This window comes from Salvia hispanica, chromosome 1 (genome assembly GCF_029641045.1).
Source record: "Salvia hispanica isolate PSC_SH4W2 chromosome 1, Shi_PSC_v1, whole genome shotgun sequence".
Classification (NCBI taxonomy): Eukaryota; Viridiplantae; Streptophyta; class Magnoliopsida; order Lamiales; family Lamiaceae; genus Salvia; species Salvia hispanica.
This window is the reverse complement of record NC_142692.1, coordinates 8,156,093-8,182,615: the sequence shown is the minus strand read 5'-3', so window position 1 is coordinate 8,182,615 and position 26,523 is coordinate 8,156,093. Positions and strand designations below refer to the sequence as shown.

Below are 26,523 nucleotides of genomic sequence, written 5' to 3'. Positions count from 1 at the left end.
AATAAAAATAAACAAATCAAGTTAGCATCAATAATCCAACACCTACGGAGTGATAAACGGAAGCAGTGCAAGCATTTGCTAATATCCCGACATAGGAAACACAGGGTAGATAGGCATATAAATAATGAACAAAAAATAAAATGAATTTAAGAAGGTTACATAACAATAAAAGCTGCAAGATGCATAGTTGAAGGAATCCAATTCTGACAAAATTCTACACACAACACATGAGAGTTGAGTTACATCTCACCTCTTCTCCCCGCACATGCATCTAGCGGCTTGCAAAGCAAAATATGTGAGGATGATGTCCGCGCCTGCTCGTCGAAGACACATCAGCGACTCCATCATCACCCTCTCCTCGTCTATCATTTTCAGAACCCCACCAGCCTTGATCATCGAGTATTCGCCCGACACCTAGTAGTATACAGCAAGAACGATGTGTGTCACTCAATTTTACAAAGGTGGATCCTCAACTGCAAGATCTCCTATTGCATCTACGGATGATCGCCGCGCATCAAGAAAATCACAAAACCTACCTACCAATTGCCATTTTCTTGAAATGTGGCAATCGTCCGTGCATGTAATTCGAAATGTTGCACGATGACTGCCTAATAGGTATTCGAAAGGTTTTGATTTTCGATTTTGAATGAGTTACCTGGTATGCAGCAACGGGCAAAGAAGAGTTATCCCTCAGAAGGCGTATAATGTCGAGGTAAGGTAGACCCGGCTTGACCTATTAGCAATGGAAATATCGTCACCAAGCGTTCAGATGATCTAAGTCAGCGTTAAATCTATGCTCATAGTCATACTAACCAGAAGGATATCAGCCCCTTCAGCCTCGTCCTCATGGGTTTCGATAAGGGCTTCTCTATAGTTAGCTGGATTCATTTGGTACCTGTTTTTACAAGTTCATGTTACTATAAAGTCTGCCAGTGTGGAAACTCGAGATTAAGATAGAGTAAGCCACGCACGTCTTTTTGTCTCCGAATCTCGGATTTGAGTCTAAAGCTTCTCGGAATGGGCCGTAAAATGAACTAGCATACCTGAAAGAACAGTGTATAGAAAGTGTGAACTAGAAATCTTGAATTAGAAATAGTGATATACCAGCTCTTCCATGATTCAAATACATCGCTTATGTGTGTGCGCGCGCACGCGTGAATTCTTAAAAGCAGCAGGCATAGTATTGGTAACTTTGTTAAGCAAGAAAATATGATTGATGCAAGAAAAATACTTGGCTGTGTAAGACATAATGGAGACGTGCTGAAATCCCTCAGCATCCAGAGCAGCTCGAATAGCCCCGATACGACCATCCATCATATCACTGGGGCTCACAACATCTGCTCCTGCTCTGGCCTACAAACGACGTTCACAAGGTAATAAATCAATTAAACCTCAAAACCAAGTGACAGTAACATAAATTCTTGCAAAACTGTATGCTGTGTCGGATTCGTTGTGTTACCTGAGAAACAGCCTGTTTACAGAGCTGATGTACAGTTTCATCATTCATGATAACTCCTACACAGATCACAAATCACAAGTTACCTTTCAAGTGTTATCTCAACCAAATATGCCATGACGAGACACACAACTCACACAAGCCGAGCGGTTTTGTTTCAATCGCGAGCCCACAAAATCCTCATAAATAAAAGGACATTCATGTCTAAGATAAAATGGCATGAAGTATGAAGAAAGGCACAAGACCAGCAGTTTTGTTTCAATTGAGTCCAAATAATCAGAATATGAAAAGGTGACATTTAGCAATTTTTTTAGTGAATTTAGATAATATTAGTGTCCCAGCACACTTAAGGAAGCAGATCTTACCATCTTCCCTAACAATGCCATCATGGCCATCGGAGGAATACGGATCTAAAGCAACGTCAGTGTATATAACCTACGAGGGATACAGATTAACGATCATCAAATCCACAAAATATGAGATAGGACAAAAACAAACCATTATACTACCAAAATAACTAACATACAAGATCAGGATACTTGTCTTTAAGAAGTCTTATAGTTCTTGGTACCAGCCCGTTGTCATTATAAGCTTCTTTGCCTGTGGAAGTCTAGAAAAGAATCCAGTTGAAATTAATACTTCCCCACAACTCAAGAGATCTAGATAAGGACTCATGCTATGCTAGTAAAAAATGGGAAAACATTTCGAATAAATGAGAACCTTCAAAGCATCGGGAACTTTTGGGAATAGCACGATGCTGTTAACACCAACATCTCGAGCCTTACCAACCTAAGCAAGACGTGCAAAATTCAGACAAGTGTTATGTAGGAAACCAACATAGGTTAAGACAATTAAAACAGTATCTTTGAGACGAAAAATCGTTGCAGTCACCATAACCAACATATCATCAAGTAAATCGTATAAAGGGATAATATCTACTAGAAAGAACAACCTCTTCCACAAGTCCATGTCTCCATCCAAGCCTATAACATCCAGGCATTGCTCCAATCGGAGTGTCTTCTTCTCCTGCACGGTATAATGCTATGAGATCGTTTCTGAGCACAACATCAACACGTAGAAGAAATGTTCTGGTGCATAAAGCAGACATTCCAATTCACCTTCATGAATGAAAAGTGGATAAACCAGGTTTGCAGGGCTTATGCTAGTTTCTTGGAATGCAGCCCTCAGTACCGGTGATCTGCGATTCCTCCTTGGTCTTTTACTAAGCGGCTGTTACAAACAATATGAAGATCAACCCATAGCACTATCAGTACACGAGCACAACCAGATTCATCAAAGCTTGTGGAAGCGATTTCCCAACGAAACAAAACATGCCTTACAAAATTTGGATAAGATTAATTTGAACCGGATATTTGAGAACTATAGCAGTTAAACATAATTATAACACAATCAATTCAATTCAATACTCCTTATGATCAAAATAAGCATACACATCTAGAGAAGCCCTGAGTATCAATCCTAGAACGCATGCCCAATCGGGGTTCATAAAACGAGCAAACCTACAAGGGGGGTGACGAGAGGGGTCCCGGCCGGTGCAGATGGTTTTGGGGGTACAGGGGGGGCTTCTGGAACATTCCCTGCAACGACAGCGGCCTCACACTCCTCATCGCTCTTTCCCATCTTCTTAACCGGCCCGTCACCGTGAGCCTCAGCAGCATTCACTGTGAGGGTCCTTGGTGCAAATTTGACCGAGTGAGGCTTTACACAAGTGACATTCTGATGCACTTTCAGCCCTACATACTCAAATTTCACACCTTTAGCAGTCCCAAAATTCACTGAGTTGATCGTCATTGAAGCCATAAAGCTGCAAGTTTATCAATAAAAAGGCCTCTGCAGTGCAAGAAAACACATATTTTCAGATTTTACAGTTTTACAACAAAGTGAATCTATGCATTCGTCTATTCTTCTGGGAAACTATACCAATGCTACACGTAATTGAACTTAATTCTAGAGAAGTATGAAAAGATCAAAGAGAAAGAAGAAATGAAGCGCATCAAAGATATCTTACTCAAAGAATTGAGCAAAAATAAAATAAAAACGGAATCTTGGTGATGATTTGACTTGATTGCCAGTAATAATTGAAATAAAAGTCGAAGAAACAGATGCAAACTAAGCCGCAAATCGATTTAAAAGTTGATTGACAAAATCGCCATTTGTGAACACAGAAAAATCCCTAGGAAAAAATAGAAACAAAAATGATTACTACCTTTTAGCTCCTCTCTCTCTCTCAGTGTGAGTCCTTATCTGGGAAAGGGATTATAATTGGAGAGTGATTTGGGTGTGTTTGTCACGTGAAATTCTGGGGATAGAATTAGTTAGCACTGCAGGAAGAGTAACCACAGACAAAGGGGTAGTTATTTAGTTGGCTGCCTAACAGTCTAACTAACATAAAAGTGGCAAGAAATTTGCTTTAAGTTTTGATTCACTGTTTTTCTTCAAACTGTAAATTTTATTGAAAATGGTACACAAAAGAAATCATATATGGAGTCTGAATTCAGATCCCACTCTCTTCAGCTTCTAATTTTTCTCCTCCTTCTCCTTGTCATTTACCTTCTTCTCCTCCTCCTTCCCATTCTTTTTCCCCTTCTGTACCTTCTTCTCCTCCTCATTCTGCTACTTCTCCCTCTTCATTTCCTTCTCCTACTCCTTCTTCTTCTCCTACTTCTCCTCCTCTTTCTCCTAATCATTCTCCTTCTTCTTCTCCTTATCATTCTTCTCCCTCTCCTTCTCTTTCTTCCTTTCATTCTTCTCCTTCTCCTTTTGCTTCTGATCCTCCTTCTTCTCCTGCTTATACTTCTGCTTCTCCTGCTTCTCCTGCTTCTACTGCTGCTTCTCCCTCTTCTGCTCCTCCTCCTTTTCCCCTTCCTTATCCTTATCAATCTGTATATCCTTATCCTTCTTTGCTCCTTCTCCTTCTCCTTCTCATTATCCTTATCCTCCTTCTGCTTATCCTTCTCTCACAAAGTTTCCTCCCTTGAAATATTTTCTTCATCATCGTAAACGTAAGTTTATCTCATGTATTTTCAATACATGAATTCTTTTTGTCTGTCTAACTGTGATGATATTATAGGAATATAAACATTTGCAATCCTTTGGTTTGAAGTTGCGTCCTACCATGTTTATTTCTTTGTATGTCACATGCTACATGCAATGATAAACAAAATATACTGTCGAGAATTGCAATCATTTTTTATTACCCATTTGTTCATAACGAGATACTGCTACTAAAATTAGAGTAACATAAAACAAACAATTTGCACTGGGATTTGCATGCCTAGATTTATTTTACTGGTATTCATTGTATGTATATAAATATACATTTCATATATTCCAACACGATACCAAAATTCTTCCAAAATCACGAGAATGCTATGGCGTGACAATCTTTCTGCAAATAATTACATTACTAGATTTCTTCCAACTTTTAACTGTCTATGAAGAAAATAAGTTACCAAAATCATTCTGCAAATCTCACTAAACCTATGAAACATAGGTAGCATCATAGTTTGACGAAAGTGCTTAATTAAAAGTACAGAATGAATGAATGAATGAATGAATGACTACTCTTATTCCTATGGCCGGTTGCAAACAGAAAAGCGCTTTCGTATGATCAAGCTTGTCACTATCATCCAATCATAAATGAGAATGATTTCACGACTTGAGAATGATGTTTTGCTACATCATGGCCTGCAGGTGCAGATGAATAGGTAGGACTATAGAATGTTGGCATGGTGGACTATAAATTGCTACAAGGCGGGTTAGAGGGGCGGATCATTATGGGTGCTTTTAAGACGTTTCTCCTCCAACCAATAGGTCGGGGGTTTAAGTTATCACGGTAAGATAGAGAACCTTTGTTGATCTTTAATTTAAAGAAAAACAGTAAAAAAACATATAAGAAAATTATAGTATACTATTCAAGTATATTTTTATTTTAATTTTTCTTGTTATATTCAAATTAAAATTTATAAATATAAAATAAAAAATTAATATTTCATCAAATAAGGAGTAATTTAAAATTCAAATAATATATAATTAAAAATATTTGAATACAATGAATAATACACATTTTAAATTTCAAAAAAATAGTAGTACATGACTAAAAGTGCATTACTTTAAGAAAAAATTCATAGTTAAAAAATCATAAATAAATAACTTACTACTATTAAATACATATAAATAAATTTGATTCTAAAAGTAAAAAAAATACATAAAAATAAATTCCGATTTTTATTAAAAAATGTGATATGTCATGTGGCACGCAGTCAATCGTTGTCTCAAGACTCTCAACTAATTGTTTTTGCACACATGAAGGAGATGAAGCGCATGCTCAGAGCAGCCACCGGAGCAACTCCTAAGCACTTTGCTGCGGTTGCCTTGAGAAGACAACGCTAACTGTTTGTTGCAATTGAGATCAATGTTAATTTCAAATTCAATAAAGAACATATAGCATTAAATTCGTATTTTACTAAGGTGTAAAATGTATGTGTAGATTACATATAGTATTATCTCTTTATGTAATTGATGGTGCTAAGTTAGGACAGCCAAATTATTATACCCCAAAATTACTTACATGCCTATGATAAGAATCATAATATTCAAATAAACCACCAGGAAACAAACTAAAGGTTCCAACAATTTCAAACCTCTACATTTTGAGAGGGAAAAAGAATGACATTCAACCAAAGCTCTAAGCTAAAACTATATGACAGAATTCGAAGCATAGACTAGAATTTGGAACAGCACAAAAAGACTCAACTGCTGCTATCAGCAATACACAGAAGAAGTTCTAATTCTAACTTCTGAGTCTGGCAAATGTCAAGTAACCAGTATGCCCCCTCGTCTCACCCATTCGTCTAGCCAAGACAGTCTGAGGTCGAGAATTCTCCTGTCCATTTGTTGACCGTTGTCTTTTCTTGCAACCCTTAAGAGATGCCAAAACCCCATCACCATCCTGCCAACTTGGCAAGTGCCCTTCTCGAACTTCATATGTGTGGAGGAGTATCTCAAACGTTCTTATGTCTGCAACATTGAACAAATTTGATAATTAGATTGGAAATGGTCAGCACAAATTTATAGGTTTTCAAGTTGAAAGTTTGGAGTAGCAGTCTACCGGTGAAGGATGATTTGAGCGTCTCACAAGATCTCTGCACTTGCTCAATACAGGGAGAGAAGGAGCACAAGACCCCGTCTTGCTGCAGCATTTTTGCAGCAGAAGGAATCGCTAGCCATGGCTGAGGCAGGTCGAGGAAAACAGAATCGGCTCTACCCGAAAATTCATCTGGGAAACCCTCACCCTGTATGTCTCTCACACCAACTGTCACCAAACTACTCAATCCTGTGCGTTCAAAATCCTCCCTGAAACAAACATATGCACATACATGTATATTGTCATAAAAAATGATATAAAAGTCACTCAAAAACACAGAAATCCGCTCGAAATACTTCTAACTGCACATCCAATTAGTAAAAATTCCTATATGAAGGCAGGAGTACTTCTAACTAAACAGCCAATCAAATATAATCAGATTTAAAGCATCCAGATTTCATCAAATAATTCTAACTGAAAATACAATTAAACATATAATCAAATTTGAAGATATGAAATAGCATTGACATAATGATAGGAATAAACAACAAACATAAACGCACAAGAGCTTCAAAACGACAGAATGAATACACAAAGTAGCCACCTGGCTGAAGCAGCCCTCTGTTCATGGAAATCAAAGGTATAAACATGGCCATGGGGAGCAACAGCACGAGCAAGAGAAGTAGACAAGGATCCACTTCCCGTGCCGGATTCAAGCACCACGCAACCAGGAACAATCTCCAAATACATAACCACGAAACTTATATCCGCAATATATAAAATCTGCGTCCTGTGGCTCAAAACCAGAGTCCAAAGCTCAGGCGTCGGAGCTAATAAATAAACGAATCCGCCTTTACTGCTGAAGATCTTAGAGCCGAACGGCTTCCCGATCCAATCAGAATGCTTGAACATACCAAAACGGTTCTGTAAAACCCCCTTCTCCGAAACTTGTACAGCCTTCATCACGTCGTGCCGCTCATACACAATGACCAAATCCCCCTCCGTTATGCAGCGGTTGAAGGATAGCGTTTTGGTAGAATCAGTTGGCAACATCTTTGGCGATTTTCCAATCCAATATTCAATTAGTATCTGTTGTTTTTGTAGAACCAAATTAGAGATTTGAACGTTGTATGAAAAGGTTAATTAGGTTTCGGAATCCATACTTACAGGCTGATAAACAGAGATGATTCGAGAGCGAAGGATGAGCCGTCGATGGCGGAAGCGGCGGTGAGTGTATTGGATGTCAGTTCAGCGGGCAGTGCTTTGCTTTAGTAGGGTTTAAAATTTATATTCTTTTATTTTTAATGATAAATAGCATAAAAATCAATTTCATTTTTTATTTTTGAGAAAAAAAATACTATCTTTAAGTTTACACTAAACCAAAATCTAAAAGTTTTTTAAATTTTATGAGTAAAAAAGACATAATATAAAAAATATTCTTTTAAATTTATGTTTAGTGTAAATGATTTGAGTACATATTTGATGTGATATTTACACTAAAATGAGTTTCAGTTTAGTGTAAATGGTTCGAGATGCTCTATGACCATCTCCAATGGTACACCAAAACTCATTTTTACACCAAACTCAAATCCATTTTTGAATTTTTCAATGGAATAACACCAAATATGGTGTTTACTCCAAAATTTTGTAAGAAAAATACTAAAAAATAGTGTAAACTTAGAGATGATGTAAATGATTTGAGTAAAACTACTTTTTGATGTGATATATACTCAAAAATGGGTTTGAGTGTGACATAAATGGTTGGAGATGGCCTAAGTACGAACTTTTCTCGAAATAATTTAAATTGCTCCGTAGTTTGTTGCACTAGAAATTCAAGACTCATAAATAATAGAGAACTAAATACTGTTTTGAGATTAAGCTAATAATTATGCGAATAAATATATCAATTTAAATTCTAGTAGTACGATTTGTTAATTTTAGTCCGCTCCATTACTCGAAAATTGAATGCTACTTTATGGTGAATCTCAGTCAGTAGTCTCTAATTGTAATGGACAACTTTCAACAACTAGAGTGTCTACCAACCATTGTGAAAAAACAGTGGCCCAACAAGTAAGCCTATAACAAAATACAGCAATTTGGCCCGACTCATTTAGTCTCCAACTATCACACACGCATTATGATAGTCTCCAACTATCATAATGCATTCATTTTGCTATAGATCGAAAGATTATGCATAATCACCAAAATCTTCATTTTTAACATCACATTCACTATGCGAAGATTAATTAGCATCTAAATGCTTGTTTATTTCTTTAAAAAGACTTCATTTGAAAAGTGAATTGTATATGTGTATTAAATAAAATAAGTTAAAATTAGTTGTGATATTCTTGGTATTATTGAAGAAATTCAGTTCAGGATAGCTAACATAAATAGAATGAAAGCTTTTAATAATATAAGAAGAAAAAGAAATGAATGAATCATCATTCGATGATAATCGATATTCACAATTTATAAATTTGCTCTTGTATATCGTGGTGGATCTAGGATTTTTTATTCGGAGGTATGATAAATAATTATAGCACTTCAAAGCCTCAAAATTTAACCCATCTTTTTATTTTCTTAATTTTTTTTTCTCAGTCAAAATTTATGATTTTATTTTTATTATTAAAAACATCACAAAGATGTGTATTAAAAGAGAATTAGAAAGATAAAAACTAATTATATACTCCCTCCGTCCCGCTTTAGCAGTCCCATTGACTTTTCTGCCTTCTTTTTGTAAAAATGATAAAAAATAGTTAAAGAGGTGAAATGGTAAATTAAGAAAGAGAATAATATAGAGAAGAGTCTTATCTACATTATTGTGTCTCTTACTTTACCATTTTTCCACTTTAACTATTTTTTATTAGTTTTACAAAAAGATGGCAGAAAAGTCAATGAGACTGCTAAAGCGGGACGGAGAGAGTATTATATTGTAACGTTATGGAATTAAACACATTAGAATATTTTTAAAAAGCTAAAATGATGAAGATATAAAATATTCTTTTAATGATTGGAAAAGCCGAAAGAGTTATAAATATATGTGTGAGTTTTTTTTTTTTTTTAATATATGTGAGTTATGTAGGTTTCAAATGCATTAAAATATTTTTTTAAAAGCTAAAACGATGAAGGTATAAAAAATGCTTTAAATTTTTTGAAATAATAGAATAATAAATATATATGTGAATTGTGTAGGTTTCAAATGCATTAGGATATTAAATAAACAGAAGAATGAAAAATATAAAAATGCATAAGATATAATAAAACAAAAAAGAATAAAGATGTGTGCATTAGACGGCCTATTTTGAAATCCATATTAGTAGAATATTTAAAAGGAATAAAAAGATTTGAATAAAAAAAAAAGAAGCATATAGGGACGGCGTTGACAAGTACTCAAACTTAGGCCCTTTGCCATGAAAGAGGAATTGATTACCGCTGGACAAATATGAGAATTGTAAATTTGTACTCCCTCCTATGCCTGCTTAATCGGTTCTCCGGTTCTCGGGTACCCGGAATCGGAACCGGAACCGACCGGGTAATTGAGGAACCGGAAACCGGTTTACCGGTTCCGGTTCCGGTACCGGTTCTAATATTTCTAAAAAGTTCCGGTTCCGGTTCTACCTGGAACCGAATAATAAATCAATTTTAGATTTTCAATTTTAGATTTTAATAATATTATGAATATCAAATATAAATATACTACAAAACTATCCCTAATAAATAATAATACTATAGGATCTTAATCTTACGGTAAGTTTAATCCCTTTGGTTTGATTTGGATATTATTGTTGGTTTGATTTGGATATTGTTAACATAATTACTTGTTTTTTTGTTTTTACTTTTTAGACTTGGTATCATTGATTTGGAATTTTGATTGTTGTCGTTGGTTTTGATTTAGTCGTTTGGATTTTGTTTAAATATTGTTGGAATGTTGGTTTTGGTTGTATACTAGTTATAGTATTTTGTTGTGTTGATTTTATTTTTTAGGTGTTATATTTTTTAGGTATTTATTGAATTATTACTTTTAGGAAATGGAATATTGGATGATAAATATTACTATTATCATGTTGATTTGTATTTTTGAGTGTTTATTTGAAATTTTAGGTATTAACTACTATATTTCTAGATGTTGAATTATTTAAAAAAAATTTAAAACGAAAACTATAAATCGGATCCGGTTCGTAACCGGAACCGGCCGGATCCGGTTCCGGTTCTGGGATTCATGAAAATTTGTAACCGGGTACCCGGTCAAACCGGACCGGATAGAACCGAAACCGGTCGGTTAAGCAGCCCTACTCCCTCCATAATAGAAGTCTTGTTTTGCAATTTTATCCATCCGCGAATCAGAGTCTCAATTCATTTTTACCATAAATGGTAATAGGGTCCCACCTTCCACTAATTCAATTCATTCACATTTCATTTAAAACTAATATATACAAGTGGGGACCCCTATTTCACTAACTTTGTACCACCATTTTTCTCAACATTTCTTAAAACCCGTGCTGCAAAGAAATGAGACTCTTAATGTCGAACGGAAGGAGTATATCTAAATGCATTATGGCGGTATTTGGTTTAGAAGATTGTATCCCGAATAAAATTTGTATTGTGTTTGGTTCATGAGATTCAATCTCACAATTCAATCTTAAATTATAATAATGAGATAATTAGTCATAGCTAACTTTTTTTGACTAAAATAATCTCACAACTCAATTCTAAATTGTATCTTGGTATTATTTTATCTAGGATATCGAACATAACCTATGATTATAAATTTCGGGGTACACTAATACCCCATTGTTTCCATATGGCTCCGCCACAGCATGTATATGCGATGTACCTTACATGACAATAAATAAATAAGATTAAATACTCCGTATTAATTATATTTTAGAAAAAAAAATAACAATAAATCCATATTTGGTACTCTGAAATTAATAAAGTATTGATCAATAATTCAATATGATGCAAAATACATGTACTCCATAATACATGGTCATAAACAAAACGCAACAAACACTAAAATGAAATATAAATCCACCACGAAACAAAACAAATAAACTATTTGCGTCTAGAATGTGGAAAAGTTTGTTGCACCATATCTTAACAAGAGTATTACCTAACCACGAAACTTTTAGTAACATTTGCAATTGTCACGCACCAAAAACAAAATAAAAGTCGTATATTAAATTTCTTACACGCATCATGAAAAAAAGGAAACGATTTAATGCTCATTCGCTATATAACAGTGAAATAATAGTACAACTAATAAAAATATTAAAGCGTAGATCACTAGACAATAGCATGTTAGGTCAACAAATAGTATGTAAATAGTGGTCGTATATAAAATATTATCGAAGACGAATTATAATGTACTTGATGCATTAGTATTTTAATGCTACACTGTGTGAGAATGAAAATATTGGTATTAATTTGTTGAAATTTGAAAATGGTGTGTTTTTTAAAGTTAAAATACTAAGATATGAACCATATAAATATTCATCATTTCTCGGTTCGGGAAAAAAGAAGAAGAAGGCAAATTTGATTATTGGACAAGCACAATTATTGGAAATGGATTGTTTGAAAAAAATCTACTATATCTGAAATTACAAGCAAAACAATTGACTAGCAATAATTGAAATCCCTATTGTTCATATGTATATTTAGTAATGCTCTAACTCGATATCATTTTTTATTGAAAGGATATTATTTAGTGACAGACTTATCATATTAGAGAAATAATTGAATTATTGAAATGCCTATTGTTCATGTATATATTTAATAATGCTCTAACTCGATATCATTTTCTATTGAAAGGATATTATTTTATTGACAGATTAATCATATTCAAATATTGTTGACGTCATCGCAGCTTCATGATTTGATGAGGGGTCCAAATTCAAAAATCAAAATGATGGTAGGTTTACTATAGAAATTGACTATAGTACTAATATAAGTGTATGGCATAAATATGATTTAGACATTTTGTGCATATTTGTCCTTTTCATGATATTAATAAATGGTTGTTTAATGAATATTCATCGTGACAGGGACGATCTCGACGGCAATGCCGCACTATAATTAGTTCATTCATGCCTGATTTTTATACTCATAGTAGACGTCCATTCGTGAGAATTATTATGCTAAATATGAGCAGTATTATCGTTTAATTTAATGCATATTTAGCATTATATTTTATTTTATGTATTTAATTTAATTTTAATATATTTAAAATATTATTAACATTTTAATTTTATAAAATTCATAAAATACAAAATTCGATTCATTCATTTTCTCTAAATCATCAAATAAATGAATAAAATAACCAAAAAAAAATGAACAAATCAAACTTTGGTTTTTCATAAATTTTGTAAAATTTAAAATTTCAATAACAGTTGTTTGTCAGGATTTCGAATATGAAAGTAATTCAGTTTCTTAATTTTTAAATGGATGTTTGTTTAATTTTCAGTCAGACATGAAGAATAACCAAAACCTAGAAAACAAAAAAAAATGCAACATTCCAGGATTCTACTTCCCCGAATGTTCTTAAATGTTTTTTTCTTAATTTTTGGATTCTTACATATTTAAGTGGAGTATATAATACTTACTACTCCTAACATTTTATTGTTTTATACAACTATAATAAATAATAATATTACTATTATGTTAAAAATTAATAACTATTTTAAACATCTTAAATAATTTTAAAATTATATCACACTTAATTATAATAAATAAAATAAAATAATAATAATAATAATAATAATAATAATAATAATAATAATGATAATAATAATAATAAACTATATTACTAGTATGTAATTATAATTGTAACAATTTTATTATTATGTTTTCAATTAGTGTTATTGTACTTATAATAACTTATTAAAATAATTACTAATATAATTATTTAAATTATAAATGATAATAATAATTGTTATAACTAATTAAGAAAGTTCCAAAGTGAAAGTCATATTTTTCTTTTACTATCAATGATAATTAAGCTCTACATTCCATCAATTTATTTCAATCACATTTTATTAATAAAATTGGATACTCCTATGTTAGTGAGACTCACACTCCACCGACTTATTTAATCCACTTTTCTTTACGTTTCTTAAAACTCGCTCAAACCAAATATGACTCCTATCGTGAGACGGATGAATGTAATTAAATTCTTGATTGATAATTTATTAACTAAATTTTAATTAATGATCATTATCAGTTAGAAATTTAATTAAAAAAATCTTATCTTAATTATACTACGTATTTTGTTAATTTAGTTATTAGTACTATATTAATGTACCAATTAAATTTGATTGATTATATAATTTCAAAATTTTACATTTAATAATAACTTAAAATACAATTAAGAAATCACAGGAGTATTACTTTTTAGACAAACAAAAGGATCTATTTTTCGTTATTAATACAGAATAATCATAGTTTTGGATATTGATTTCCGTTTTCGCTATTTTGAGTTGTTTCTTAATTTCTGTGCGTATATGTTGATTTATTAACAAATTCGTCATCTCTCCCCCAAATATTCCCTCGGTTGGTCAGCCAACAAGACGATAAATATGTATAAAAATCCAACTCCATGAATAATCAAATCCAATCCAAACCGAATATCACTCTCACTCCGACGTCCACACAAACGAAAAAACGCACAAGCGACGAACAGCTGTGAAGAAATACCCCCTCCGCATCCCGCCAAAAACCAGTGTAAACCGCATTTTTGTAACCGCACAGATCGACGGCAGTTTATTGTAATCGCGCCTCGGTTTGTGGTAATTTGATCTCGAGTTTGGAGAAACATGGCTGTGTGTGTGGAGACGGCGGCGGCGGAGCTCAGGGACGTATACAACTCCGGCAAGACGAGGACGTACGAGTGGCGCGTTTCGCAGCTCAAAGCGATGCTCAAAATCGCGATCCACCACGAGAAGGAACTCATCGAAGCTCTGAATTCGGATCTCGGCAAGCACGAGCACGAAGCTTTTCTTCATGAGGTGAGGGAGTTTGGATTGCTGGATTTTATTGCTGATTATCCGATTCGTGATATATGTGTTCGTGTGCTGCGATGATGAATTACTACTATTGTTTGTAGCAGTTACTGTTTATCGCACTGAATGCACAGATTCAACTTGGTGTAATTTCTATTATTCGTTTTCACACTATTTGACACGTATTTTAATCTGTGGATGTATATTATTATTGACTGGAATCTGGATGTTGCTGCGCCTCAGCAGAATTGATCAATTGAATGCATATTCCGAAACTCGGAGTTGAATTTAAATACGTTTTGTACTTGTGGCTATTGATGATATTTGTCAACTGCATTTAATGCTTCGTGCTCATTAATGAAAAATAGCTAGGATTTTTTTTTTGGTTTATTTATTCTCTTTTTGATTTTGGAATTATGACGGCTAACGGTGGTTCCTGGTGGAGTTAATGATATTCCTCAACTATTAATTTGATGTGTACAGCGAAAGTTATGGTTGAAATTTTGGAAGTTACTGAATTTTACGAGGCAAGAGGGAGGACATGAACCATCCATTTCAGGGTTGCCTAACGCATGGGGGATTTCGAATTCTTTTCTTGTACATCATGTTTTGTTAGTTGTAGATTTGTTATTTGTAGATAACTGGATATGGATGTTTGACTTTTACATGCCATCACAGGATTTTCAACTTCTGATTCTTGTCTGCGTTCATAAATATTTTTCTACGGTTGAAAGAGGATTTCTAGTTTTTTTTTTTTTTTTTTTTTTGTGGGGATTCAGTTAAGGATATAGATTACTGGCATCAAGTATATAAATTAAATCTACCCTAATAATTTGTTGGCCGTAGAGAAGACTAACCTGTACCTCTTTGTTACTTTGTTTGCTTCGTCTTATGGCCTAGAGAGACACTTTATAAGCAGAAAAAACAATGCAAAAGAAAAGGGTTTTGCACATGAACTGGCATTATGTTCATAGAAAAGCACCAAGACCATAGTTTTGAGAATAATGCATATGCTATGCTTTTTGTATTAGCTGTGCAAATGAAGTTTGGAGAAATAAACAGGTAGGGAGATGTCAAGAAAACTAAAGATAAAATTATCTCACTTCCTTTAGAATTTTTGCAATTTTTAATCTAAATGATGTACTCCTAACTAAATCACTTCTAAAAAGCTAACATAGTCGAGTTATTTCATCTTCACCTTATCAGATAGTATATTGTTTATGAAATGAAGAGAAGCTTTGGTGTTGCATCGTCAGAGATGCCTTGGGAGATTTTTTTATCTTTACGATCCTAAGCTTATCATCTAATTCTCTGTTTATTTGTGCTTTTATTTCCAGTTCATCTGTTGACTGTTAACCTTTTTTGTTTGTAACTTCTTGTTCAAAAAAATAAGCCATGGAAGTCTTTAATCTTATTTTCTCACCATTTCAGAATACTACTTAACTATTTTGTCATGCAGATTGCAGCAGTAAGATCAGCATGCAGGATGGCACTGAAGCAATTGCATCGATGGATGAAGCCTGAAAAAGTAAATTTGTGTTTATTTGTAGTTTGAAACCATCCCGATTCTCTTATTTGTTTATGCAGATACTTAACTGGTGCCTATTTTTCTTGTGATTGCAGGTTAAAACGTCCATGACCACTTTTCCCTCATCAGCTGAAATAGTGTCAGAACCCTTCGGTGTCGTATTGGTTATCTCAACATGGAACTATCCTATCCGTATGGTCTATTTATTATCCTGCATATGTTTGGCGTTTTTTAAGATTTAAAATTTTTCTGTGCCATGTGTGATATTGATAAATTGCCTTTGTTATTTTCCGCATATGGCTGCTGTTCTCTGCCAAAGTATTGTCGCTTGAGCCAGTCATTGCAGCTATTTCAGCCGGTAATGCTGTAGTACTTAAGCCATCTGAAGTTGCATCTGCAACTTCCTCAACTATGTCGAAACTTCTTGGGCAGTACATGGATGTCTCAGCTGTAAAAGTTGTAGAAGGTGGTATTCCGGAAACAAGTGCATTACTGGAGCAGAAATGGGACAAAATATTTTATACAGGTACTTGCGAGCTAATAAACATCCGTAATGATTCTTAATCAAAACGTCTGCTCAGCCTTTTATCAAGATTTTAGATGCTGATGTTGCTAGGCTGTTTTACAGACTATAGTATTTTTTCTATTTCCTTGTTTATGGAGTACTAGAAATTATAGTGATTCATCTCTCTTCCCTGCATGACAATGCTAAGATTAGCACCATATGTTACAATATTTGTCTTTTAGGTTGAAATTTGAGAGGTTTTCTTGATTTTCGGAGGCAGGTTTGTTGAATTTGATGGTTTCGACCTTTTCACTCTAGATAATTTTCTGATTGCTCAAGCCAAAAGGTTTTGAACTCTGCAATGTTTTCTAGTCTCTGAGTTAAGAGGACCACTTGAATCTGCTGAGCGATTGTATAAATAACTGAATCATAGACTTTACTGGACGTAGAGATTCTTTTAGCTTTGCAATCGAGTGATATTTCTGAATGAAGTCAAGAACCTCTCAGTCTAGCTCCAAATGTTTAGTAACTATTCTATTAGTTAACGAATTTATAAATATAGTTCAGCCCATTAAGATATATAGAGACAGTAAATTCTATAAAATGAGAGCTATATAAGACTATAGGTAAGAATCTGGAATTTGAAGAGAGAGAGACATTTCACAGTTGTTTTTGGTTATAGTTGGCTCTTTTGGATATGAAGTGGTTCAGCGTGTCTCTATCTCTATTTGAATTGTAACAAATTGGTGTTGGTATTACAAACATTATTGATCCTAATCAAGCAAATGTTCTACAGGGAATAGCAAGGTTGGGCGTGTTGTATTAGCAGCTGCAGCAAAGCATCTCACACCTGTGATTTTGGAGCTTGGTGGGAAATGTCCAGCAATTGTTGATTCAGATATCAACCTAACAGTAAGCCCCTTAGTTACCAAAACTTGACGAAATATGAGTTTTTCTGAAACAAACAACAACAAATGATGTGCTTGTCACATGGAGTTCTAAATTATATGTATGCATCTATTGTTCATCCTTAAGGTTGCAGCAAGAAGAATCATCTCAGGCAAGTGGGGTTGCAACAGCGGACAGACCTGTGTTTCACCTGATTACATGATAACTACAAAGGATTATGCTGCAAAACTTGTAAGATATGCCAAATGAACTATACTGTACATGCGAATAGAGGTATACGTTTTCTCTCTGATCAAATTCTGATACAATTGATCAGGTTGATGCTCTTTCATCTGAACTAGAAAGATTCTATGGAAAAGATCCAGTGAATTCAAAAGACATGTCAAAAATTATAAATTCCCGACATTTTGAACGGCTGTCAAAGCTTTTGGATGAAGAGAAAGTTTCAGGAAAAATAGTTATTGGTGGTCAACGGGATAAAGCCAATCTGTGAGCTCAAAACTTGGTTCTGCATTTTCTTCTTCAGCATTAATATGGTATTGGCTGATGATGTATTCATGCAATTCTTTTACATTTCCATCTTACAGCAAGATTGCTCCCACTGTTATACTAGATGCCCCGGAAGATTCTCTTATCATGAATGAGGAGATTTTTGGTCCTCTACTTCCCATTATCACGGTAAAAGTTGATAAGCATCTGATATATTTGAGTTTGGACTGACTTTATACAGTATTTTGATAATTTCATTCATTTATACATATTTCTTGCCATGATAAACCAAATCAAGATTTCTTTTATACTCCATAAAAAGGATCATATTTGTTGTACTGGATGATCCAGAAGACTAACCCGGTCCTGAAGGACAATCTGTCCCTAATTCCTTGGCCGATTCTTGTTTTAACTATGGAACATAATAGTGTATTGATTTTCTTATGTTTCTATATTTTCCTTTTGTATGAAGGTCAACAATATTAAGGATGGCATTAACTTGATTACTTCTAAAGAGAAGCCCCTTGCGGCGTATATATTTACGAATGACAAAAAGCTCAAGGAAGAATTCGTGCAAAGAGTCTCAGCAGGGGGCATTGGCGTTAATGAAGTAACTCTTCATGTAAGTCTTTCTTCTGGAGTCTCATGCTAATGTGAAACTAAATGCACGATACATGCTTAAATTGTCTTCTTGTTGCTTCATCAATATTGTATTGACAAATTGATGAAAAATGTCACTTGATAGACCTGAACCATATTAACAAACTCTCATTTGGACAGCTTGCTGAGGACACATTGCCATTCGGAGGCGTGGGAGAAAGTGGAATGGGATCATACCACGGTAAATTCTCTTTCGATGCTTTCAGCCATAAAAAGCCAGTTTTGTATCGTGGGTTTAATGGGGAAATCTCTGCAAGATATCCGCCATACACCCCTAGAAAGCTGAAATTTCTCAAAGCTGTGTTAAGTGGTGACATAATTGGCATCATCCGTGCTCTGCTCGGATGGTAAGATTTGTACACCTGTATTCCTTCGGGTTAATAAGATGTAAGATTTGGTTTGCTGATGACTGCTAACAGGCAAGGTTTAACCAAGTCCTGTGGCTATATAGATTGAAATATTAATCTCGTTTGCTCTTGTGTACTTAAGTCTTTTTTCTCAGCACATACAACTCATTTGTACGTAAAATTGATAATCGATGACTTTCTTTGCTTCCACAATTTACTGTGAACTCCATAACTATCATTTTGTTATGGTATTGCTCTTAAATCTTAATTAAACAAGAGTTACTAGGTTTTTATTATTAGAGTCTTTAGTTTGCAGCAACTCACCCATACCAAAACAATAGAAGTAGATCAGCTTTAGTTTTGTACAAATATCTGCATCTGTATAGAGAAAGGAAGAAGAGGTAGATTAACAAGCCTGTTGCAAAATAGTAGCAGCAGTAGATCGCTGCTCTTGTGTCAACGTCTCTGGGAACTTGACCGAAACGTTGACGATCAAGTCCCCTCTTGTCCCGGGCTCGTGTTGCTTTGGCATGCCTTGCCCTTGTATGGTCCTCACGTAGCCGGTGTGCACGACGTCCTCTATCCCGAGGCTGGTCGTCTCGCCTCCCAGCAACGGGAGGGGAAGCGTGCACCCCGTTAGAGCATCGACCAACATGATCTCAGCTCCCATTTGTAGATCATCCTCTTGTGTCTTGAACAAGGGGTGCTCTTTCTCTGCTATCACGAACACTAGATCCGCAGCTTTTGTGCCCGGCATCTGGTTCCCCTTTCCCTCGAACGTGATCTTCGTACCTCTCCTCCATCCTGGCTCCACCTTGATCGTCACCGTCTCATCTTCCTCCACTATTTGCCTGCACCCAGAGTTGCATGGGAAAAAGGTGTTAGGATAGCATAGAGCCCTGTTTCCTGCATTTTCCTACAGGATTATCTTATGCTGTATGGTTGTTTTTGTTTCTGTTTTTACCCGTTGCCATTGACGGCGTCTCTTGTGATGACGACCTTCTTGACACAACCGAAGCAGAGCTCCTCGAGGGTGCACTCGAGGTGCTTCTTCATTGCTGCCGGTTTGATCAGCCCACTCGAGTTTGAGAAAATGATGGGGGCTGCGACCCCCCTGCTCGCGCTTCTTGAGAACGTGTGGGTCAAACCGCCGGTGCCGGTGCCAGCACCCCTGAATGATTCTTTATGGCTCAAGCTCCTTGAAAAGGGCCCTTTAGCTTCCCCGCACGGAGGGTGGGTTCTCCGGCCTTGGCAGCTCAGATTCCTCGACAGCCGGGAGAAGCCTGTGCCGCAGCCCCATCGAGGGGATCTTGTAGCTCGGTTGTCGTCGTGATTGCTCCCTCGTTTGAATCTGTCACGTCTCTTATGATCTCCTTCTCTCCATGGTTTACATTTCTTGGTCTTTGATTTGATAATCTGCAGGATTAGGATGTTAGATAATAATATATAATGAATAATAATGCTACATGAGAGATGGGTTTGGTGAAGGAACCTTGGTAAAATGTATAGGTTTGTTTGGTGTTTGGTTGGAGAAAAGGGGTTGCTTCTCTGGGCAGCATTTGGAGAGGAAGGATTTGCATACGTTTGCAAATCCTACTAAGCGAATAAAACCATTGGGGTTTGGTCTTGAATGCTCTCCCAATCCCATGGATGGTAGAGTAGAGAGAGAAGACAAGCAACAAAAAAATGTCTATGAGAGAGAAGAGATTAAAACAGAGAGCAACAAATTTCTGTGTTTTTCTGTGTGTGAGAGACTAATACGGAGAGCCTTATGAGGATTTTTGAACGATAAAATAAATTATGCAGAGTTATTTTAGAGAATAAAGTTGAATTAATAATATTTTCATTTAAAGAAATCAATATTTGTTGGGTTTAAAATTTTAAGTATGTTTTGAACAACTAGAGTGGAAAATGATTATTGAAAAATTGTGCTTTAACTACATTGTTTTTAATTTATCGATATTTTAGATAAAAACTTTTACTCCTATTTCTTACTATTTAATATTCGAATTTACTTGTAAACATGCAGATTTAATGTCATTTAATACTATTAAGATTGTAGACTTCTGATGTACTCTCATAGTTTCTTGTTAATTAAGTTACAATTATTATTACTGCATGAAAATTAAGAAACAAATAGTTAGGGGTGTTCGGTTGACTAGACTAAATCTCATGAGTAAATATGTATCATGTTTGGTTCATAAGATTAATCTCCTCAACCTAATCCTAGATGGATAGTCTCATGATAATTAGTCATAACCTCCCCCCTCCAACTAAAATAATCCTATAACTTAATCCTAAATGGATAGTCTCATGATAATTAGTCATGACAACCAAACGCCACCTAGTGTATTATGTAGAGAAAGAATAACGTATGAGAGATAATAAAATAGAAAATAGAATTTGTATATTTTTTGGACAAAAACTGAAATGATTCAATTATCTTTAAAAGTCCTGGAATAGAAAAACAATTCAATTAACAAGTTAGGAACGAAAAGAGTATCACTATAATATTTTTTTTCTTCACTGATTAAATTCAAAGTTCTTAATTCACTTATAATATTTTGGTTCAAGTAATAGTCAGACTAGTCCCCAGTCAATCGAACTACTTACTAGTACTCCATCTGTTCTATAGTAGTAGAGTTATTTTGGTATTTCGATACGTTCCATAGTAGTAGAGTCATTTTTGGTATTTTGGTACGTTTCATAATAGTAGAGTTATTTTCATTCTCTGATCTATTTCTTACGGTACATATAATGACCATGATACCCTATTATGGCTATGGCCGGCCATAATGTGACCACGTAGCTTTTCCCTTTATTAAACTTTGGCAGTTTGTATATAAGTAGTTTATTAGTACTATATCAATCATTAGAGAGTGTATTCGTTTTGACATGTGCATATCAAACTTTATAAGTAGTTTATTAGTACTATATCAATCATTAGAGAGTGTATTCGTTTTGACATGTGCATATCACGGATCTCTGTGTCCGGGTTCGTGTGTTTTTGTTTTGACATAATTGCAAATTTGCAATGGATGTCATGTTGCCATGTTTTTCTCCATATGCACTGAAATACTAGAAAAACGACATTAGACATCCTTCTTACGTGTACATGTACGTCTAACAATCCATATGCAGAGTTGGCAGTTTATAATTAGAATTTAATAATTCATAAATCATACTAGTAATTAGTTAGAATCTAACAATTTACATGCACTATTATTTATTTGGCAAACCACTTCGCACTTGTAATTTTCTTAAACTTCGATGCAAATAAAGCAACTAAAATTCACGATAGAACATTTCCCATGGATACTTTTGTTTGGAACAAACTATATATAGAGAATAGAGATATATAACGTTTTTTCCTTCATAAATTATTTATAATAAAACTTTTACTCCTTCAACTTTTAAAAGTTCCTCCTCGAATAAAAGAAAACCACATCAGTCACGAAATCGAACCATAAATATAGTGGACAGATAACATCAAACTAATAGTATTTTCTTTATTTATATGTATAATAAGTCTTATCCAATTTTGAATTTACATGAATTGTTTTATAATTGTCTCAAAATTAGGCAACTTCTAACTAATTTCTTTACAATAAATCTATGTGACCAAATTTTGTACAACCAAATTCTTGTTTATTTGACAAAAAAATAGGTTTATTTATGAATTTAATTAAAATATTAGATACATATATAATACATGGAAAGTGCATAATATTGTGGTTATATATTTATGATTTTTTATAATTTTTTTATTTTTTTAGAATTATATATGTAACTAGTGCCTACTTTAATTCAAATTTTAAAAATAATAGAAAGAAAATTCAAATATAAATATAAAAAATGAGGTTTAAGGCTAATAAGTCTTTTTAACTTATCCACTTACTATATTTATAATTTTAATATATAACTAATACATCAAATTATTAATATAACTTTATTTTGGTCGTACAAAATTTGGTTGTTTATCATTACTTTTTGTAAGTATGTACACACACAGAAATTTCCAACTGGTTTCACGTCATTAACTTCAGTCCGCGTAAAAATCAAGTCTTTTTCATTGCTTTTTCTCTGTGTTTCTTTTTTCTTTCTTCAGAGAATCCCAAATCCCATATCACTTTACGAGAATCCCTTTTACTTAAGAGCCCTTTTCGTTTATCCCGAGATCAGAATTCGTATATGAGCATGGATAGAGAGTTGTACCTCAAGGCATTGGTGCTGTACCTTTTGACATGGATTGCAGCTGCTGACCAGCCTCACACTATCACCTTCAAATCTGCCAGAACCTTCCGCTCCTCTGTGGTTTTCCCCGTCGCCGGAAATGTTTATCCAAAAGGGTACTTCGTTTTCTTCAATTTTATTGGAATTTTGAGAATTTGCAGTGTTTGGTTCTGATTTCAGTTGTGATTTTGGGGGAATGTGATCGCCACTTATTTGATGTTTAGTTGGTGAATATTGATGTTGTGTTAGAAATGCTGATGCTCTGAATTTTAGGGGATTTTTTTTTGGTGGTTTTGTGATGAATTTTAACGTTCATGTTGGTGTGCTGAGGTAATTAGGTCTGATTTGTGGAATCAGTGTGTTTTCATTTTCCAATCGCTGATATAGTAAAATGTTTCTTGGAAAAATGGCAAAACTGTAGTAGAATCTCTCTTCTTTTCTGTATTTGGAATGATCAAACTTAGAAATTGGATCTGCATCAGTTGATGAAACATCTATCTTATCTTTAGAAAGTAGTTCATCCTGTTCACATTTTCAATTCTATTTTTGACCTTACTTAGGTACTATCATGTAACAATGAATGTGGGGCAGCCTCCGAGGCCCTACTTTCTTGATATCGATACTGGCAGTGATCTTACATGGCTTCAGTGTGATGCGCCTTGCACGAAATGCACCCCGGTAACTTTCTTGCTCGATGTTTGTTGAGAGTTGAATGGTTGTGAGAATGTGTTCTTTTACACTTTGCTCGACGTTTCTCAGGCTCCTCACAGTCTTTACAAACCGAAAAACCTCATCACATGCGTTGACCCTTTGTGTGTCTCACTTCATGGGCCGGGGAACCATCACTGTCAATCACCCGAGGAGCAGTGTGATTACGAAATTGATTATGCCGACCATGGTTCATCTTTGGGCGTGCTGGTTAAGGACTTGTTTCCTCTTAGATTTACAAATGGTACCATTTTTGCTCCAAAGCTTGCATTTGGGTGAGGGTCTTTCCCTTTTCTTTACGAGCTTTACTCAAAGGTCGTAAAACACTAAAAAATATCCTATTACTATCAATTATACATGTACTTTCAAATTCTTATCCTAGTCAAACCTTGTTTATTTTACACTAACGAGATTGTTAATTTGTGTTAACTGCACAAAGACCGTTGATGTGGCATCTACGTGGATGATGGTGATACAGAATAACAGATAATGTCATCTTAGTGGTCTTTGCACGGTTAACTAAATTTACGGTTATGCTAGTGAAAAATAGAGAGAGGTTAGATCAGGACAAATATTTGAAGGTGTATAAGATAGTTTTAGGGTAAGTCGACATTTCGGATTATTTTGGATAGTTTAGCCTTTTCTGTTTATTTTGTTAGTTAGCTTATGCCTCCAATTCAGCTACTTATATCTTGAATCTATCTAGATGTGGATACAATCAAGAAGTTCAAGACACAGCCCATCTACCTTACACGGATGGAGTCCTCGGACTAGGCCTTGGCAATTCAAGCATCCTGGCTCAGCTACGGAACATGGGTTTGATACGAAATGTTGTTGGTCATTGTCTAAGCCGACAAGGTGGAGGGTTTCTCTTCTTTGGAGATGACTTTCTCCCTAATTCGGGGATCATTTGGACACCATTATTGAGCCAATCGTAAGTTTTATTATCTATAACAATGCAAGCTGACATAATATGCCGATGCTTAGTATCCTCTCCTTGTTTCAGGAAATACTACTCTGTAGGGCCAGCAGATCTCCAGATTGCTGGCCAAGCTACTAATATCAAGGGCCTTCCCATAGTTTTCGACAGTGGAAGCACTTATACTTACTTCAGCTCTCAAGCATACAACACTCTCGTTTCTTTGGTAAGTTTTGTTTTGGTTTGGATGGTTCGTTTGAAGCTGCCTATGTGGTCTAACAAAGTTAAATCTTGCCAGATAAAACGTAACTTGAATGGAAAGCAACTGAAAGACGCAGTCGAGGATAAAAGCCTCCCTGTCTGTTGGAAAGGCGCTAAGCCCTTCAAATCGGTTCTAGATGCTGCTAACCACTTCAAGCCTTTGGCTCTGAGCTTCACAAATGCCAAAAATGCTCAGCTTCATCTGCCCCCGGAATCTTACCTTGTCGTTACAGTGAGTCGCAGCTCATCCTTTCCTTCTAAGCAATTTCTTGGAAGTGCAAAACTCACCCTTTCTTGATTCAGGAACAAGGCAATGTCTGCTTAGGTATTCTCAATGGTGGAGAGGTCGGGTTAGAAAATCTGAATGTGATTGGAGGTAAGAAATCTCGACACATCACTGCCCAATGCAGTTAACAATCTGTTTTTCTTGCAATCTGATAAGTGAAAACGTTGAATGTGCAGACATTTTTCTGCAAGACAAACTGGTGATCTACGACAACGAGAGGCAGCGAGTGGGATGGGCGCCAGCAAACTGCAACAATCTTCCAAAGTCCTGACCACTTAACACTCTTTTTGTTTGCTTTCAGCTTTACAAGGCCGAGGCAGTCTCACTACAATTTCTTTCTTTATTTATTTATAAACAGCATGGATAGCGGAGACTTCGATCTGCATAACGATGCTGCCATTGATGGCACGTTGAGGGATATCTGCCCCGCGAGATTCAGATTCTGAGGCGTTAGGCGCAGATTTTTGACCCAGAGGTGATGTTAGTGCTGTAACTCCATGGTGTTGTTATTGTTTAGTAAATGTAGAAATTTTGGAACGTAGATGCATAGGAAATTATTTGGGCTTTTAGAGGAAGATGCTAGCTATACCATCTTGTGTATCATGATGGTGTTTCGTTTAGGCGTTATACCTTGTACGGATACATGTATATTGATGATGTCATTTCTAGATAATGTTTTGATGTTGGATTTATCTAGTACGTCCCATAAGAATATGCATTTTTGGTTGAACACGAGTTTTAATGCACAGTTGGTAAAGTAAGAGAGAAGTAGAAGGAAAAAGTAATTAAAGTATTGATAATGGAGAATGTGTCACATCCCATTGGAGAGAAAAAGAGCTTTTAAGTTTAGAAAGTGCATATTGCGACGGACTAAAAAGGAAAGAGTGCACGTTCTTGTGGAGAGAGAGTATTAGTACTAACAAAGTAAAAATTTCAATGATTGAAATCTTTTGCTACACAATTGGTGTTTCGATATGGTGTTTTTTGTTGATAATGCGATGCACTCATGCACCGCTCGATTTACTTTATCAAATGTCTAAAACAATTTAAATATGAAATTAAGCAACTTTAGAAATTCACTAAATACATATTTACTATATAATTAAGATAATTACATC

General features: G+C 34.9%; 5 protein-coding genes and 1 long non-coding RNA gene across 9 annotated transcripts; 3 read left to right on the top strand and 3 right to left on the bottom strand.

Annotated features, from left to right (window-relative positions):
* Nucleotides 1–92: 92 nt before the first annotated feature.
* On the bottom strand, nt 93–3,825 carry LOC125221837 (delta-aminolevulinic acid dehydratase, chloroplastic-like). 2 transcript variants are annotated; one of them, XM_048124124.2, is made up of 13 exons: nt 3,684–3,825; nt 2,981–3,307; nt 2,575–2,686; nt 2,409–2,482; nt 2,177–2,245; nt 1,983–2,066; nt 1,822–1,891; nt 1,460–1,515; nt 1,232–1,353; nt 972–1,043; nt 814–895; nt 656–733; nt 93–414 (listed from the first exon to the last, which is right to left on the bottom strand). In XM_048124124.2, exons 2-13 carry the CDS (start codon nt 3,275–3,277, stop codon nt 247–249), a joined length of 1,284 nt encoding a protein of 427 aa, XP_047980081.1. In that variant the 5' UTR covers nt 3,278–3,307; nt 3,684–3,825; the 3' UTR covers nt 93–246. The 2 variants fall into 2 exon arrangements, with proteins under 2 accessions (XP_047980081.1, XP_047980082.1); XM_048124125.2 differs by lacking the exon at nt 3,684–3,825 and adding an exon at nt 3,486–3,652.
* Nucleotides 3,826–3,885: 60 nt separating this feature from the next.
* Nucleotides 3,886–6,030, top strand: LOC125219262 (uncharacterized). Of its 2 annotated transcripts, none has more exons than XR_007176100.2 (3): nt 3,886–4,479; nt 5,171–5,312; nt 5,789–6,030. It is a non-coding gene; the product is annotated as an uncharacterized LOC125219262 (long non-coding RNA). The 2 variants fall into 2 exon arrangements; XR_016135854.1 differs by having other exon boundaries at nt 3,957–4,479; nt 5,740–6,030.
* Nucleotides 6,031–6,039: 9 nt separating this feature from the next.
* On the bottom strand, nt 6,040–7,833 carry LOC125219260 (S-adenosyl-L-methionine-dependent methyltransferases superfamily protein). 2 transcript variants are annotated; one of them, XM_048121187.2, is made up of 4 exons: nt 7,731–7,833; nt 7,168–7,652; nt 6,588–6,832; nt 6,040–6,496 (listed from the first exon to the last, which is right to left on the bottom strand). In XM_048121187.2, the coding sequence occupies exons 2-4, from the start codon at nt 7,614–7,616 to the stop codon at nt 6,270–6,272; spliced, it is 921 nt and encodes a 306-aa protein (XP_047977144.1). In that variant the 5' UTR covers nt 7,617–7,652; nt 7,731–7,833; the 3' UTR covers nt 6,040–6,269. The 2 variants fall into 2 exon arrangements, with proteins under 2 accessions (XP_047977144.1, XP_047977143.1); XM_048121186.2 differs by having other exon boundaries at nt 7,727–7,805.
* A 6,273-nt stretch (nt 7,834–14,106) lies between these two features.
* Nucleotides 14,107–19,211, top strand: LOC125221545 (aldehyde dehydrogenase-like). Its single transcript, XM_048123665.2, has 10 exons — nt 14,107–14,566; nt 16,020–16,088; nt 16,184–16,280; nt 16,408–16,614; nt 17,390–17,505; nt 17,629–17,733; nt 17,819–17,991; nt 18,090–18,180; nt 18,464–18,613; nt 18,772–19,211. The coding sequence occupies exons 1-10, from the start codon at nt 14,375–14,377 to the stop codon at nt 19,000–19,002; spliced, it is 1,431 nt and encodes a 476-aa protein (XP_047979622.1). The 5' UTR covers nt 14,107–14,374; the 3' UTR covers nt 19,003–19,211.
* Nucleotides 19,212–19,285: 74 nt separating this feature from the next.
* On the bottom strand, nt 19,286–20,731 carry LOC125221548 (uncharacterized). Its single transcript, XM_048123667.2, has 3 exons — nt 20,491–20,731; nt 19,963–20,414; nt 19,286–19,849 (listed from the first exon to the last, which is right to left on the bottom strand). Exons 1-3 carry the CDS (start codon nt 20,644–20,646, stop codon nt 19,405–19,407), a joined length of 1,053 nt encoding a protein of 350 aa, XP_047979624.1. The 5' UTR covers nt 20,647–20,731; the 3' UTR covers nt 19,286–19,404.
* Nucleotides 20,732–23,073: 2,342 nt separating this feature from the next.
* LOC125221547 (aspartic proteinase Asp1-like) lies at nt 23,074–26,097 on the top strand. Its single transcript, XM_048123666.2, has 9 exons — nt 23,074–23,347; nt 23,792–23,909; nt 23,991–24,214; nt 24,646–24,873; nt 24,946–25,084; nt 25,157–25,351; nt 25,423–25,495; nt 25,582–25,669; nt 25,764–26,097. Exons 1-9 carry the CDS (start codon nt 23,190–23,192, stop codon nt 25,849–25,851), a joined length of 1,311 nt encoding a protein of 436 aa, XP_047979623.1. The 5' UTR covers nt 23,074–23,189; the 3' UTR covers nt 25,852–26,097.
* Nucleotides 26,098–26,523: the final 426 nt, after the last annotated feature.